This window comes from Nicrophorus vespilloides, unplaced genomic scaffold (assembly GCF_001412225.1).
Source record: "Nicrophorus vespilloides isolate i.1.1-1 unplaced genomic scaffold, Nicve_v1.0, whole genome shotgun sequence".
NCBI classification, from domain to species: Eukaryota; Metazoa; Arthropoda; class Insecta; order Coleoptera; family Silphidae; genus Nicrophorus; species Nicrophorus vespilloides.
In genome coordinates this window covers 382,522-401,426 of record NW_017099643.1, presented here as the reverse complement: position 1 = coordinate 401,426, position 18,905 = coordinate 382,522, and the positions used below count along the sequence as shown (strand labels likewise).

Below are 18,905 nucleotides of genomic sequence, written 5' to 3'. Positions count from 1 at the left end.
ATCAAACATCAGCAAATTCAAATTTTTATTAGGTAATAATAATATTTTATAATGACTACTTTTAGAGTCAACTAGAAATTAGTATTTCCCTTCCTTTAATGCGTCCCAACATGTTAAATAAGTAATTATGATTTTTTATACATTACTCTAACATTCAAAACAGTGTTTCACAATCTTTTGTGTGTCCTACCTAAGCTTATGCCCCTTACGAACATAATTCGACATACGATTAAACTCGTTGGGAAACACTGGTCAAGAGTTAAATAATAACTAAGTACAATATTTCGAAATGAAACATCAATAAATTCAAATTCTTATACTTGTCTCTAACATTCAGATCAATGATTTCGAACCTTTTGTGTCTCCCACCTAAGCCTTTCTAAAATTCTTATGCCTATGTAACATATACATAATTCGACATACGATTAAACACTGCTGTAGATGATTGCAATTAGTAAGTTTACTGCTAGTACAGTTTGTATACAGGTATTCTTCGACTTACGAACTAGTTCCGTTCCAAAGGGTTGTTCGCAAGTCGAATTTGTTCGTAAGTCGGGGGAATTTAAAAAATGAAATGTATTAACATTATATATAATGTTAAAAAGCAAATAAATAGAAATATTAGACGATTAAAGTTGTTTTATTTAATAATTATCCACAAAATACAGATTTAATAAATCAAAAAGTGTTGAATACGAATAGAAGATAATAAATACTAATTTAATAAATTTCTGATGTTAGTTGCTGCGAAATTTTATATTAATAATTTACATTTGTGGTATTATTAGTATATATTTGTATACATTTTATATTTTGGTACTGCGGTTTTATAGTTGTTTATTATGTAATATAGATGTCGGGTTATGCTTTCTGCATGATTTTATAAATAAAGTTGTAATGAAAATGAAAATTATAATTTAGAGGATTGAAGGAACGCGGATTAAAGGCACGCTCGGTTTAGTGCATACAAGAAACAAGGACGGATGACCGGAGCAGAGGAGGATATCGATAGGTTATAATGAATTATAGATTTGGCTCGCGGTATTTCGTCGTTATCTTAAAAGAACATCTCCGCATCTAAATTCAAAGACGCCTTTTAGTCTCCGTGGTCACCAATAAAGAAACCTCCCGTCTCTCTCCCTCCATTAGCTCCTTTCACCCTTTCTCTCTCCGACACATACGTACCACTATATATAGTTATAATACAAGTTATACGCTTATAGGCGATTCTTTATACATTTCTTCTTCTTCCTTTATTTTTTCCCTTCTCTTCTTTTCTTCTTATCCGCATTCGTTTCTCTCTTATCCTTTGGTTAAATAAAGCGATAATAAAATTGGTTCTATTGAACTAATCAATTGCTAACGTGGAATTAAAAGCGCATTAATCAGAATTATTTGTAGCATTTTAACAATATCTCATGTTCGGAGCCTGTATTTAAAACACCTATAATTTTCTGCAATAAAACTGTGAGCCGTGCCACGTTTAATGTCGAATAAAATAAGCAAATAAAGAAAAAATCGCACACGCACTTTGCGTCGGCTAAAAACGCACATGCCTTAAGCACCTTCAATCGACGATAGCCATGAATAAAATACATCGTTTTGCATTTTCTTATAATTGAACCTCTTTTACCAATAAATTTAAATACTTTCTTATAGTTGTAGTTTCTAAATAAGGAAAATATGACATTATAAATTTACTGTTAAAATATGTTTTTTGTTTGCTAAGTTCATAAAATTTACGTAATTAGCATAAAAAATATTACAATTATGTAAATATAATTTGAAATATTATATTTATCAGTTATTTTGCTTATGTTCATTGTTCCTAAAATGAACTAAATAATAGAAAATTTGACTTAACTAAGATAACTATAAGATACAGTGTGATTATGAAATCACATGTACTGGCTCCATATAACTTATGGCGCTGAGAATATTAGAGTGATCTACGAAACAAATATTGAAATTTGTCAAATTGTAACCTGGATTTTATTTTCATTGATGAAAATCAGCTATTTTTACCAAGGCCGCAGCAAACAAATCTTATGCCTTTAACCAAATATTTAATTTGCGCCCTTCTCTACCCAACAAAACTATACTATTATTTGCGCCCCACACGATTGATACGCTCTCTTCGAACGACGGTGATTTTTACAGGTCCTTATAGCTAGACAGATTTTCATGGATGCGTATTATGAAGATTGTCGTATATCATGCGTTTGACACTTGTATACTGTTGTATTTCCGGTGTAGTCTTTATTGTCCTCCCACAAATCGTTTGATTTATATGAAATTTACTTAGAACCATATCCAGCAAATGTTAATCATTTATAAAATAATATTTGAATTTTGTTTATTCTTTAGAATGATAATAATTAAAATTGATTGTGTATAAAAAAAATATACTTACAAAAGACTATTGAACATATTCTTTACTCTAAGTCAAAGATATTTTAGCAAATAATTTATAAAGAAATTAAAATAAATCACAAATTAAAATGAAACATTTACAAACATGAGGTTTATGGCTAATTAAAGTTAAAATAGTAAATACTCTTCTAAGTTTCGAAGAAAATATTGACTAAATTGAATTAATTTTAGTGGCACTGCAATGAAATATAATAGAGACCCTATGAGCGGACGGCAACCTTTTTAGAGTAATGCCATTTTTTTAAGATATTTCCCGTTAAAGTATCCAACGACGTATCCAACGACATGGAGTAGCTCTCTATTATGAAAGAGCCGCAGGTTGCCGACCCTTGCCATGTACATTCACTTACCTTTATCTAATATTTCTAAGTAAAATTGGACAATGTTATTAATAGCATCAAATGATAACATTTTTCATTAATTAAAGCAAAAAAATCTAATATAAAGACAAAATATATGTAAAATAATGAGTAACAAACAATGTACAGCAACAACAGATTTAATAACATTCCTAAATATGATTCTCCCTCTGTCCTAAAATACACTTGGTGCTCTTTTTATGCGGTAGATACGTTCCACAGGAAAACCAGTGATTAAACTTTGCGATGGCTTTGCTATTTTTTTTGTACAATTCCTGATATCCAGAAATGCAATTCTGAAGCTCGCGTTGAAACTAGAATGCTCGTTCAGAATTATTATTTTTTTGGATGATATGGTTTGCCAATTTGTGTCGAAACGTGTCAAAATGGCCTAAAATAGTTATTTAAAAAAATGCTTCTTGAAATAAAAACCGCATAACTTCAAAACCGCATAAAAAGAGGACCAAGTGTATAGTATATATTTGAAAGAAAATTTTAGATTATCTAGAGCAGTGGTCCCCAATCACCGGTCTGCGGATCAAATGGTATCGGACCAAGGAACATATTTTTTCCATTTTATATTCTGAATACATTTTTTTTGCAATTTTCGCATTATTAAGTTGCGTTTTTATAAAAGGTCCAATGTAAATACTATTTCATATCTTCTTTTTTTAAGTCCTTGTAGTGGTCCGCGGGATTAAATTTTGAGTTTAGTGGTCCGTGAGGTCAAAAAGGTTAAGAACCGCTGATCTAGAGTTTCAAAAGCAACTGGAAATACTTATTATATTGGTATTGTTTACATTGATAGTTAAATAACTTAACATATATGACAGGCGTTGCTATTGAAGTGGAATTTGAAGACCAAAAATTAGTTTTAACAAAAATAATTTTTGGTCTTAAAATTTCAATAAAATAGTCACCGTTGTAATTTCAAAATAAAAAATGTAATCCAAATAACGTGAATTTGCAAAGAAGAGATGCCAAATCGAAGCTATTGACTAATGAACAGCGTCATGGTATCTTACAACAGATATTACAGTATATGAAGAACAAAGCAATTTAAGTCATAACCAACAAAGAGTCTCGATTTAAACGTTCTCAATTTGGGTCTATTTAATCACTACAACATGAAGCTTCGCCAAACACAATTGATGAATTGATTGAATGTTTTCAATATGCATTTTATAAATTAGAGAGAAATACTCTTGATCACATTTTTATAACATTACAAACGTGTATGGAATCAATTATGTTAGCAGGAGTTGAATTTTCTATAAAAATCCTCATATAAATAAAGAAGCGTTCAACAAGGCTAAAACTCACTTTAACTAAATTTGGATTGCACTAAAATTATTTGTATTTAGTTATATTGTGATAATAAAATGAATTTAATACTTTTTATGTTTAATTTTAGTTTTATTTCATTTTTCTCTCATATTTTTAGACAAAAACAAAATTAAAATGCATACCATATAAAAAAATACATATAAAAAAAACACTATTGACCGTTTATTTTGTTTAATAAATTTGTATTTTGGAATGGAAGTATTTTGTTGAATATATAAGTTTTCAAATAATATGATTTATATCAAACGATAAACAGCAACAATTCGGTCGTCGACCTTTACATTAACGATCGTTATTATTAGATAATAAGTAAATACAAATGTATTGACCTTCTGTACTTGTGCGTAGGATTTAAGGATCGAGAGGCTAAATAAAGAAGTGATTGATTAAATGGCAATAGCGCATTTGTTTCATGTGCGCCGCGCAGAATACTTACATGCACCGTATACTTATTAATTAACTGTCAAACATGAACTGTCGTTTGAAATAATAATCATGTTTGCCTTGTATAAAAATATATATAAATATATACATATATTTATATATGTACGAAGAGCTTTAATGCGTGTAGCTAGTGTAGTTTTTCGTTGGTGTCTGCAGGCAGTGAGCAATTTTTAACCTGGGGGAGGACGGTAATTTTCGGACACCTCGAGTGTTCCCAACTTGAGGAACTGAACGCATGGTCGCCGTTGCGTAAACGAAGAAGGTACATAATTAAACGAATTAAAATAACAAACTCCCCTTCATTACTTATATAACCATGAAAGAAGGAAACAAATAATAATAATAAAAAAATAATAAAAGAGGATCGAACAAGCGCGCTGACCAATCCTTAATTAACTTTCTCACGACTCTCCTTAATCACCAACTTAGAGAGAAAAAACAAACAAACATCATCATTACTCGAATTGAAATGTATTAGAATTTTTGCACGAGATTATTATACTTACTATTAAAAAAATTTATACGCACATCATTCTGGAAATTGGAGGAAACGTAAAATAAGCGAAAAACATCCATTTAAATATTTACCCACGTTTTTTATTCTTATTCAATATAGATACAAACTAAAAAATAATATTTATATTTATTTATATATAATAATTTTTTTTTCATATAATATATAATATAGTTAACCAAAATAAAAATACACAAATAAAAAATATTTTAATATAATATACAGCATGTACACAACTTTGGTTCTTCTTTTACTTTTAATTAATCATTTATTTATACATGTAACAATTTTTTAGGATATCAAGAGATAAACATAGATAATAGGGTTTAGGGGCTACGTACACATTTATAGACAGCTTGAAACTTGCAAAGTACGTGTCACTTAGATTTACAAATTTCAACAGAACAAAAAATAAAAATAAAACGAACGAAAATGTGATGGAACCAAACACAGTAATTGGTTCGTCTTAACGTTATACTATATGTACTATATATATAATGCAACTAATAAATACAAAAAAAATAGTGAGATAATAAAATATATGCATACAGAATATAATTAAGTACTTTGTACTCTTATTGTCAAAGAAGATATATTTATATTTATTACATTTCATATATATATTTTCATTATTCATAACACATACGATTTAAGAAAAAAAAACGAAGTTGTTGGACCTCTTAGGATAATTCCACAGCGTGGTTTATTGTCTTATTGCTGACCAGTCTTATTATTATTTATTTATTATTATTATCATATTTTGTCTAATTTAACCAAGTAAATATTTTTTTTTGTTGTTGCTTACATAATAACAAACATTTTCATCCTATTACGAATTTCTTTATTTAAAAAAAAAGTTGCTTATTTATTTAATAATATCTGAATATAAAAATATATTATTTACTTTTATTTATAAATATCGGATTTTTTAAATTATTAATATTATTATACATATAAGATCTTCATCATAAAATATTTAATTTTCATTTTTTTTTTTGTCAATTTTTAACTTATTTGGAGTATTTCAAATCAAGAAAAAGAGATAGTTTTTTTTTATTTTGGTTCGCATGATTGTTCCATTTATTTTGACTCTCCACGCATAGATATACCAAAAAAATATTATTACACACATTTCGGTGCGGTTTGGTTATGTAAATTTGCTTAAGTTAATGTTGTTTTTTTTTTAATACACTGACGTCAGCGGGAATGTATTTAAAATTAAAATAAAAGTGCCAAGAAGAACGACGCGAAGTAGATTAGGATCGGTGCGTTGCGACTGTATGCGTATACACGGGCGAAATAAATATGAATGCACGAGGAAGAAGGAAGGTAGTAACAAAAACGATCTCTTGTCTTGTTTTCGGCTTATCCTGCTACTAGATTGATCCAGAAAATTGAACAAGTCACCGCATTTTACTGGCCATCAAGATCAAAGTTACCTTATCACATCTACATGTTCTTGTTCAATATTGATGTCGTGGAGGCATTGTTCAAAGTGTATGCACGGTAGGAAGAGACTGTTCTTTTAGTTTTCTTCTGTTGTTTGATTGGGGAGAAGAAACAAAAAACAATCTAGAAGGAAAGTAAGAGGCGCTTCCTAATTTCTTTCTCTTTTTTTTCTTGTACCGTGTCATTAACTTTTGCGTCACAACGCAGAGTTCCATTGTTATGTGGTTCACACAGTTTATTGCACATTATAATTACACCAATTTGAAATCACTAATCGTTGGCGCGTTAATTGCTGTAACACGTTTTTCGGACGTCGGCGAGGATTTCACTGAAGTCGTCCTCGTTCTTTTGCACGCCGTTCGCGACTATCTCATGTGGATAGTCGGGATAGTGTGGCAAATTGGGCTCCGGCTTGACGTTGGTGTTGGGCAGGATAACGGAAGGATGTTGAGTTTGGAAGTTGTATGTCATATTCGAATTGATCACGTCGTTTCTGCTGTGATAGTTGTGATTTGAGTCGATGATGTTGGACTCCTGGTTGGTGAATTTGAGATACTTGTCGAACTCTCTGGTGTCGACGTCGCTGTCGACATCGCTGCGTTCTTCAACCTGCTGTTGTTGTTGTTGTTGTTGTTGTTGTTGCTGTTGTTGTTGCTGCTGCTGCTGCTGTTGCATCGGAGGGTAATTCTGCACGCCGTAGCTTTGATACGGTATGCTGAGATCATATTCTTGCTTATTGTCTAAGATCATCTCGGTGGGTTTCTGGCCGTATGAAATGTAATCCTGTTTGGGCATTTCCTGCTGTTCCATCATGCCATGCATCTCTGGGTTTTTGTAGTAGTCCTTGGCGTAGTACTGTTGCAGATTTGCAGCGGAGTAGTAGTGGACTGTGCTTGTAGTATTTGCCATGGTGTTCAAGTTATTCTGATGGCCTGAGCCTAGAAGTTGTTGATCTTGGGATGTGGCTACAGGAGGATAGAACGTTCCTGTAACGACGTGTCCTTGCTCCACACTGCTTTTGTTGGCGCACATGACATACATTCCATTTGCCATAGGAACTGATGTGATCGCTTGTGCGCTGGTGTAGCTAACAGAGCTGGGCTGACGGTAGTTTTGCACCCTGAAGTTCTGATTCTGTGTTGGGCTCAGATTGTTCGACATATTAGAGCTGTGTTGAATGTTTGACAACCTCGGCTTCTCCTCGAACTGCTCCTGCTCCAACGGCGAGAGCTCTGGCGTAGGCAGGACGGGCTCCTCGGAAGAATCCTTTTGCTCTTGGCTAGGGCTTTTGGATGTCTTTACCAACGACTTGGGCTCGGGGGAATGCGTCGGCGAGATGTCGGGGGTGTGCAGAGAGTAAGGACTTTTGTCGGCATAGGAAGCCGGGTAATTCTGATAGCTGTACTGATTGTACTTGTTCTGGAAGCCGACCGGACTGTAACGTTTCTCCTGGAAATCGTTGTTGTTTTGGTTGTTGTACTCCATACTGTTGAAATTGTTCTGCGGCACGTTGGATGGTAGGCTAGCGTTAGGAATGTAGCCTGTATACCTGGGGGACATGTTCGGAAGTCCTGGGCTGGGCATGGATGTTCCCACCCTCGCCCCGGGTCCCGTTGGTGGTCGTTGCTTATTATGTTTCCTGCGTCGAGGCCTGTACTTGTAATTAGGGTGCTCAGTCATGTGGATTACTCGTAGTCTTTCCGCTTCTTCAACGTAAGGTCGTCTGTCAGAAGGTGCCAACGATCTCCACATTTTACCTGTAACAATCAGAAAAAAAAACCATCAATTAAGAAACTCGTATGCAAAAGAAGCGCGATGATAATCATCATCCGTTTCAAATGATTTCGGGGCACGTGACAATTGAACCGTGCAACCTCTGCCCGAAAACGCCGGACAGGACACACCTTCGAAATGCCCTTTCAAAATATAATAATCAACTACCTGCCAACCTCGACTCGCCCAGCGTTCAAAAATACCGAAAATACAACGGATCACAATGGGCCATGGCTCGTAACCATCCGTCATTCAATTTCCAAATACTCCTCCTCACCCTTCTCTACCCATCTCTCACTCACTCTACGTAATATTTTCTCATTAACCAGCTTGTATATATATATATACACACAACATTTACTTTTTAATTCTTCCTTCTTTTTTGGCGATTGATTTAACGGGTCTTGCCGCCTGATCACCCACGCACGAGGGCCTCGCGAGTCCAAACTAACCGCGTTTAATTTGAATATATTGTGACATTGAATGTAAATAAATTTGTTTTTATTGGAGATTTTACGAAGCCAAGATGTCGCCACATTGTGTTCAGATTATGATTTATACATCAGAGAAGAAGTAACCGCGTTTGCCGAGGAGACCGCGACTTTCATTCACTCCCCCTGATTGCCGCTTTTACACCGGAATGAATGGTCCGTAGAGAATAAAGAAGAGAACGAGCAGCGAGAAGGAATAAAAGGACGAAACGAAAGGAACAACAAAAAGTAGAAAAGGAAGCACAAAACGGTCTTTTCGCTGAAATTACAACCGTCACACGTGCCCACTCGATGGTCTTATAAATACGGGTTCATTAAAGCCTACAACGAAATAAAAAATAGAATGACAAAAAGACTTGAATCTTTTCTTTGAGTTAGAATTGAATCCACCAAAAATGTTTAGAGTCGTGAAAATAGGTGGAACATGGATAATTTATCAAGTGCTACGGTACTCATACTTTGAGCTTTACGATTTATCAATAATATAGACGTAGCGTGGACCTATGTACATATAGATTTATAATATTGTAAAGGATCATCTGATTGATGATGCAGTCCACGGGTGGCCTAGTTAATGCGGCATTCGCAGCGTGGCGCCACTATAGTTAGGTAGCCTAGCGGCGGGATATCACACTAACGCGCGCTCAGAGGACCCACTAAAATGCATCAGTTTATTGCGTTTGGGCCCCCATATCGAAGCAGTTTACGACCGAACCACCGAAAAATTGGTAGTGGATACCATGTAAATTAAGTAATTTAATTGTGAACGGAAGCGCGGCCATTCAGCTGTGACAAGCCAACAGAACAAATTACAGGCCATTTGAATTTCGTTGTTGTTGCATTATTAAAAGCTCCTCTTGGAGGCAATTTGAATAATCTTAATCTCGTATATATTAAATACGCTTCCAACCAGACGCCGAACGGATTTGTATATCTGCAGCAAATGATTCAAAGCTTCGGATCGAGTAAATTCGTTATTATTAGCCAGCTAATAAAGTTCTACGTCTACGTACGGTCTGGTCTACGTGGGATTGAAAACTGGAGTTGCTCTAATGTACAATTTGACAGGTCATTAGTTTTCCATTCGGAATATAAATGTTCGGGACTAATCCGTGTAATACATTTTAATCGAAATTGCTCTATCTTGTTCCAGACAACTGCTGGCACGTTGCCGCGATGATGATCCCAGTTACAGTCTTACTCTCGTCTCGTCCAATCGTCCAATGCATTCTACAATCAAGGACGGCTCGGGACGATGGTTTATTCATTTCCACTTTTACGACTTGGAAGTAAAATCTTCGAAAGAAAGTGGATGTTATGGATTTGGATACGACGGTCCCATTGTCGCTAAACTAGGTGACGACGGCGACGGTACTTTTAGCCAACTAACGGGTTCTCTTTTTGTAGTGGCCAACAAAAACAACAACATCGACGGCTCGAAATAATGAAGAACGAAAAACTGACCGAAGTGGTTCACCCATTTCCCGGTACCACACAGAATGTTCTCTTTCTCTCTTTGTAAATACTTCCGTCTCTCTCATTTCTGCGTTACGTCAATTTAAATTAATCTCCGATCGCAATCTCGGCCAGACATTGTGCGATTATAAATTAGATTTCCATGCAAACGGACCTCCAGATTGATTTGCTGCAATAAATTCACGATGCATAAAGCATATCTAGATTCATTTCGACAACAGCGATATTAATTGGATTAATTAGAAACAGGCTAATTTTAACGTTATCGGCAACGATTAGACGCCTAATCAATTCATTTATTGGTTGAATAAAAGTGTAATTGCTTTGGTTATGCTATGATGATTTCGAGAAATGGGATAGCTATAATTAATAATGTATAAAGTAAATCTCATTTGAATGACAACGGAAAGGAGGAATATTAATTTTAATTTAAGGCGAAAAGGAACACACACAACAGCAACTTATATATATATTAAAAAAAGCTAAATAAATGAGGATGAATAAATGTCAAAACTATTAATTCGTGTCATGGTGAGTTTCCTGGGCATCCTTTGCCAACTCACTGTGAGACGCGAGAATAAATGGGACGCTTAGAGAGAGAGTTATGACCGTTCTTAGGGGATGTTTGTGGGGCCACCCGTAGCGGTACAATCGCTCTGTCAATCACCAATCACGCCCCCCAATAATTAATCATCCTCCATCCTCTATGGAGAAGACTGCAGGCTTATCGCGCAAACCTCAAGAGCGGAATGCTTAGGACGACGAACATAGGTGTATCGGACAGTGTATCTTGGAAAAAAGTCCCATTTCATAAAGCTTTAATAAACGTCGATGATGCGGGGAGGAAGGAAATAATGTAATTAGCCCAAACGCAGATGCAATGTGGAAGTCTCCCGATGCTTTGATATTCTTGATCCTCTTCCAGACCCGAGGCGCATGGCTCTAATCCAACGTATGAACTCATTACGGAGCAATCACGAGGCAGCCTTGCCTTCTACTCCTTTTTCTTTTACTACGAGATCGTAACTGTGCAGATTGCTTTAGGAACGATCTTCGGCATTATTATTAGCTTTCTTTTTTACTTATAACTTTTAATGAATCGATTTCTACCTAAGTAACTGTTCCCACCCAATCGACGATCTCGCAGAATACTTTCTTTCTAATTCAGCAACGTTGCAAACCGAGAGAAGAATGCAAATATTATTTAATTGCAATTTGTATAATCGTATGGTAATCACTTGTAATTGAATGCTAATAACACGTTCGAGAGCAAATAATGACTCAAATATATCCTTATATTATCATACATCTTGACCATAAACACAATGATCCTTGTAACAAGAAGATCACTGATCTATTTGATTTTTGCAGCCTACTGCGCATTACGTAAAATTCAGAATTAAAATTAAAATATTTTAAAAGAAAGAATTGATTTATTTAATTAAATAATAATTACTTTATGGAATAAGGTTATTGTATTGAGATATTTAAATTATATTGTTAGTTGTAATTATATTATGGTAAAAGGGCTCTAACTCCTCAAGGTAAGTTAATGCGTGCGTCATTGGCTGAAAGTGGGTTCGTTTGCAAATATATTAGGCGAGTTTAAAGCGCCGTCAAATAAGTCATCAGTGTGAAATTAGTTTTGTACTTTGTTGTGGAGAGCGCACGGCTGAAGAATGTGCCGGGTGGTGATTTGTTTCGATATGTGCTTTGGTAAGGTGGATATGGATACCGAACAAACACAGCAAGAGGGAGAACCAGAAGAAGACTTGGATGATGGTGATGATGAAAGTGGAGGAAGGTGGAGGAGGAGATGAATAAGAAGGAAAAGCTACACTCTCGCAGCGAGAAGACTCGGGTTGAGAAGGAAAATAATAAAAGGAATATATAAATATGACAAGAACAAGTGCCGCACCCAAAACAAAACACTGTCATCCAGACAGCTATGACGAGAAATGCATGATGAGTATTAATAATTCATGTTTTTCATTCAATCCCGCGTGTTGGTGGAACACAGTTTTTGGGTCGGACCATCTTAATAATAATACAACATACATACACACATATATGAGTATAATAAAAATGTTACTTCGTCTCCTCCACCACACGAACACAAACAACAACGAAACTCATTTCATCGTTGAGAATCCAATTCCCTTCTCGATTTCATTTTCAATTTGTTTGTTTTATTTTTTTTCTTTAAATTGAAGTTATGGTAATAAAGTCGTATGGAAATGTTGAATAGTACAGATAACCATAAATATGATATAATGAAATTAGTTTTTATGTGTGTACAGGATTTCGGTATAAAATGTGATAGCGGCGCGAGGTTTTCGCAGGAGCCAAAAGTTATAAATCATAGGGCAGCACCGTTAAAGGTGTATTTATTGCGGCCGAAATGAAATACGGCCTATTGTGTCCATCGGCAGATGCATCCTTCGCGCAAATTGCAATGTAACACATTTTGCGTAATAACAATCAGCAATAACAATATCGTTTTAAAAGTTCGCGCGACGCCCCGATCCTGTACAGCGGACGCATTCAGAAATCTCCGACGAGGAAAGGTCGTGACCGATCGATATCTTCGGGTTCTTTCAACGCTGCACAATCATCGTTCAATATTAATGTTAAAATATATATTTAATTCTTTACAAGCGATTTCCATCCATCTGATTCCGTTCACGATGGAACTGAGCAAGTCCTAGCTATGTCCTCGAACTTGTCTCATTCGCTCAGAACTAGTTTGATTTAGTAAAAGCTATTTGGGTTTTTGTTTTTCGATTTTCTTTTCGGTTTGGGGGCATTCGTTGCGCGATGAATTCCTTGTCACATAATGCGTGTTTGGCAGGTTATGTCAGTGGGGTGGAAGCGAGAGATGGGAGAGTCCCGTGGTGATGTCTTGTTGAATCCTGGCCAGAGTATGAGCTATGTGTATCTGTCTGCATGGTTTGACATAGCATTCATCAGCTGTCTGGACTCGGTGTCCGAGCGGCTCGATATCATTATTAATATACGTCTATCAAGTCACGAGACGACTCGTCTTTCTCTCCCCACATGATCCCCCCCTTTATACCACCAGACCCAAAGCCTACCTTCCATCCTTCCATCGGCGGCTCTTGCTTATTAATAATGCAAGCGCCTTTTTTGGGATGATGGATGATGATTTCGACGACGGTCCTTCTTCTTTATTTTTTTGTATCCTACTATTCGCGTATGTCTGTTCTCGTATTTACCCTGCGACTGTGCATGTGCAGACTCCGATTTTACCGGAAGCGCTCGTGATGTCACAGGAAACGGTCATGATGAGAGAGTTATGCGCGCAATCATCGGGCGTCAGGCACTCCTTGTTGTCCCTTCTTGTCCGCATATACAGGGTGTCCTGTCCTCTTGTCACGGCCCCTGATCCCCTCCGACACATAACAACAATGACTCTCTTCCACTCTCCAATTAATTTCAAGCTTCGATTACCTCAGCCAAACCCACCAACAATTTCGAACCGCCGTTCCATTTAACGTAATTACATTTTTCATTCCAGACATAATCCAATAACTTTGTTTCAATGACTACGTTCTACTTGTTACACCTTCCCATCAACAATCCAAATACCCAATCCCACGTACACTTGCAGTTAAACTTTTTTTACAGCGATTACTGCAAATATATATTATATAGTACTGTTATATAATAAACTAGTAAGTTACGTATTAATTCTAAATTATCGTTAAATTCTTATTCAAGTATTTTCAATGCTTTATATCTCATTATCAAATAATAACGTACATTAAAAGTTGAGAAAAATATTGAAGTTAATAATTATAAATCTTTGCTTAAATTTTAATGTTCAGTAAAAGTTTTTGATTAGTTTCTAGTAAATACAAGTTGCATGATGTTTTTTTTAACTTTAAATATGATGATGATTCACATTTGTAGCTACAATATACAACAAATAGATTTCGAGCAAATTATAAGGTTTGGAATTTAATTGAATAGCCCGGGCAGTTTTAAATGGCATTCGTGACTGCCGCAATATGGAGAAAAAAACACGTAATAATTGCATCGATATAATCATTACGGTTAAATTGATATTAAAGAAAAATATACTCTGGTATAGTTATAATAATCTTGATCTAAATCAATTACAAACAAACAATGGTATATAATTATTTAATTATTAGTTTTTACACTTGATACACCTGCTTTTTTGCTTTTAATTTTGTAAAGTTAGAATTTAATACATACGTTTTTAATTAGAAAAATATAAAATATTATTCATTTCTTAAAGTATTTAGTTATGGTACAAAGGTTATTGTGTTAAATACTTTGTAAGATAAATCATTTAATTACAATACTAATTATAATTATAATATTTTGTGTTTACACAGATTAAATGTATTATGCTTAAAAAAAACGTTTAATTTGTATAAAGTTTGTATAATTGGTAGATCTTGTTTCAAGTGTTGGACTAGTGGCCATGATTTGAATATGACGAAGAATATAATAAAGCTATAAGCTGCGTTGCGGCAGTCAGCGGCAGTTCACTGTTCGTTAAGATAGAGAAAATCAAATGTCATCTGTGTTTCTTAGTTCATTACTTATATCTGCCTCACGGAGCAGACCAACGCTACTCAAGACAGGCATTCCAATATCGATGCGGAGGATCGACGGTCAACGAAAAGGTAATTAGTCTTTAAGATTCGTCTTCGAATCTTTCTTTCCGAAGACACTCAGTCTTTTTTTTTAATCAACCTCTCAGTTGTTTGATTCGAGTTATTTTTTTTATTGTCGTACTTTTCTCAGCTCTTAGTTATTTCTTCAATCCGTTCCTAGCCTTGGTCAGTTTCCTGTTTTGCACATTTTAGCCGATCCACGATCGTTTTGCGAGTGCGTTAGCACACATTTCGCGTTCATTAAATTTCGCACCGTGTTCCAACGCTAGACGACGACGAGGATAGCCACATTAGAATATATTATTGAAAATCAGCGTGAATGTGGCGGATTGGAAAGAACAGCAAGACTTCTCTTTGAAATGTAGAAGGCGACACGCAGGGCAGCGGAGTATGCAGTCCACGAGCTATTTTAGCTGTTTATAATGCATCAGACGTAGGCCAGCGCGTGTCGGCCCGCCACCATCTTTCTCTCCATAGGTGCGGTATGACTAAATATTACAACTAATAACTTCACGATGCTGAAGCCCTAACCATGCATCGCCGTGCCATGCCATCTTTCTAAATATGTACTTGCTTCTCCACTCAAAAGGATTCTCTACGGCGCCAACTCATACTCACATACATACATGCACACACGCACACGCACACATTGAAGCAAACGCACGCCGCAGCCGACGATTCATCCTCTTGTCTTGCATGTTTTATATTCACTAATAACTTTGTATTTGATGACCACTCAAAAAGATTCTGTACGCTATCCTGCCTAATTTACTCACTTGTTTTCCACAAATTTATTACTACGTTTCGAATAGTTCCACGTAAAATCTAATAGACCCCAAAGCACGCATCTTACATACAACTAGTATAAAACAAATTATGAAAAGCATACTTTTCGAATTACTGCATTACAATAAAATACATCTAACAAAAGTTTAAAAGAACTTACATTTCCAATAAAAATAGGTATTTTTTTAAACTAACATAATTCTACTATACAATTATTTCTAGCAGATGATTAGGCTTTCAACTTATTTCAAATAAAATTTTCCATAACAAATTTGTCAAGTAAAAATTATTTTAAAAGCCAATTTTAAAAAATATTATAATGATTTAGTTTCGATATTTGAATGTTATATATTAATATATTAATAGTAGAAGGAAACTAGATTATTCGTGTATCTATTAAGAGTTGTGCTTATTAAATTTACCACCACTTGATATTTATCTGGAGACAAGCTGTCAATGTCATATTTATGGTGTTTGTTAATTAGAATGTTATTAATATTTGTGCAAGTTTTATGTTTCTCGTGGAAAAAATAGGAGTTATTGAGAAGTTATTTAAATAATTGTTATGATGTTATTTAGAGCTGTTGAGAAAGCTGCGGATAAAGTTATTAAAAACGTTTTTCAAATTGTTCGTAGAAATGATTTAATATTGGCAAGAGTAATAACGAGGAAAAGAAACGATGTAACGATGTAACGAATAAGAGAAGAGGTGAAGAGGAGAGAAGAATGGCCATAGTAAAAAATCGGCAACAGCGATGCTAAAAAGTAATAGTAATTAAGAGCATTCTCCTTTCGTTTTGTGATTGCAATGCACTTGTTGCGAAACAAAAGCGTTTCCGATAAGATTTCTTAGTCTCGTCGAGTCCTCGTTTTGTTCTGCTTCCAAGGTACCAATTACGTTGCAAAGAGGGAAGGAAGCATTTTGTACACTTTGTATATATGCTCGTATGTATATTAATAGGAAACGTAATAAAGGTAAAGAGCAATTACTCATTGGACTTTTGACCCCCATCGCCGAAGCCGTAAAGTCTCTGGACTTTTAAACCATTTTCCGAGAAACGTGCCATAAACTTGAGGTTTGCATGTGAGGCGTTAAGTTTATGGGCAGCGTTGCGGGCGCGCGGTCTATCTTTTAACACTTACGTAACCAAACCGCGCAATCCTCCAACACCCCCAGTTCAATTCCAAAACCTAAATATTCGAATGTGATTCGATTCCCAAGGAATAAATCACATCTTCTTATCCTAATGCTCGATCGAGCATCTCTTAATAAGGTTGGCAGAGGCCGTAAGCTCGCTCGAATCTATATTAAAATCTCAAATCGTATGCATTTAAAGTGAACTATTTGTGAACGGTGGCACATCCACGATATTGCATCAACTTGGGCGTAGCTTTTCAAACGTGAACTTAATTTCCGGTTAACAAGGTAAATTATATTTAAATGGGAGTGGGCTATCAAAATAAACAAACGAAATAAAACGGACAACAGGAAGAGGATGAAGTGAGTGTACATGGAATATCCATCAAACGCGATTTCGAAAATGTATGTGAATTCCGCCTCCTGCGTGTCCTTCCATCTCATTTATACCAAATTAACGCCGAAAACAATTGGAACCGTTTATCTTACTTACACGACTCTTGCATTTTGCTCGAGCCGGATTTCATTAGGAGTATATAATTTTGATCGTCCGACTCTGCTCAATTAGCTTTAATCAGGTGCAGCGAATTCATTTCCATTCATTATCCGCCAATGGTCTGATCCGATGTTACTTAACCTACATGCACGTTTGTTAACACTTTTCAGCGCAACAGACATGGGGAATTCCAAAAAGGAACTCTGAATTCACGAGTGCAAACTTAATTTATGGGATTGGTCTTTCAACTATTTTCGCAACGAGCTTCATTATTGTCATTATCGTTCCATTAATTAACACTCTTCAGAACTTGTTTCGAAGATAATTATACCAATATACTCAACTCTACAGAAAAAATATTAATTGTCGCTTTTTTGTCAACGTTTCATCTTCCCAAAAATAAATTAAATAAAAACGTATTCTAACAAAATTTCGGTTTTCAAACTTTCTGTAATAAATAAACTTACAATGAGATGTACGAGGAATATAATGGTTTCGGTTTTCGAACAATTTCGATTTATCATTAAACATTTAAATACATTTAGTTTTGTATTTATATTTTGATAGTACAAAAAGCTTATATAAAATAATTAAAGTAGGCGAGTAACAAGTAAATAAATTGAATTTTAAAGGAAATTGTTGTTTTGCAGAACATACTGGAAACAGTAATTGCTTGTTCATTCAAGCAATGCTTATTAATTAGATGATAAAGAAATGAGTAATGAGTAAAAAAATACGTACCGAATGAGGCATGTTTGTGCATGTGATTCATATAGGATTATAATAATTACCCGAATTGACCTTACTAGGAATAATTCAGTTTTAATATGAAATAAAAAAATCGAAATGTATATTTATTAATAACTAAATAACTTTAAAACTAGAATTAATTGAATTATTTAATTCAAAATTTTATTTATATTTTTGGGAATAATTAACGTGAAAAAAATTGAAATAATGAATTATGTTCTTTATTTATAGAAATGAAACTAACTAGAGTTATTTACTTGAAAATCGTTTCAATTATGTCAAAATAAAAAAAAAGTGTGTTAAAAACAATAACATGTTTTTTGAATCGCGTTACTAGGAATAATTCAGTTTTGTTTAACTATAAATCATTCTGTATACTAAAACAACTAAAAGGTTTAAGACTGGCATAAATTCAATTATATGCAGACGTATTATATAAAATAAATCATTATTGAGAAACATAAAAGAGAAAAGAATTTATGTTTCCTTCTTTTATTTATTGAAATGAAACTTAATAATGTTATTTTTAATGTAGTACATTATAATTAGTGCAAACAATAATTTATGTATTTTCTTGAATTGTGTTTTTGAAAAAAAAAAGTACAATCAGATGTATTGAGTTTTGGTAAACTCTTGTTTTCATTCGAACAGCAACAATTAATATGTTATACAATTTCAATTCACGGCTGTAGTTCAAGTAACTGTACGGAAAGAAATAAATAATAATAAATTCAGGTGCATCGGTGTTTGTACAATATACGGCGACATTTTTTTTAAAG

At 34.5% G+C, this 18,905-nt stretch overlaps 1 protein-coding gene across 1 annotated transcript in view; it reads right to left on the bottom strand.

Moving 5' to 3' along the window:
- Nucleotides 1-6,063: 6,063 nt before the first annotated feature.
- LOC108564989 (putative transcription factor SOX-15) overlaps nucleotides 6,064-18,905 on the bottom strand; it is a 55,079-nt gene continuing 42,237 nt past the window's right edge. The window contains exon 4 of the mRNA XM_017924215.1: nucleotides 6,064-8,303. Coding sequence (XP_017779704.1) covers nucleotides 6,832-8,303 — 1,472 coding nt within the window. The 3' untranslated portion in view covers nucleotides 6,064-6,831. The remainder of the gene's footprint in view (nucleotides 8,304-18,905) is intronic.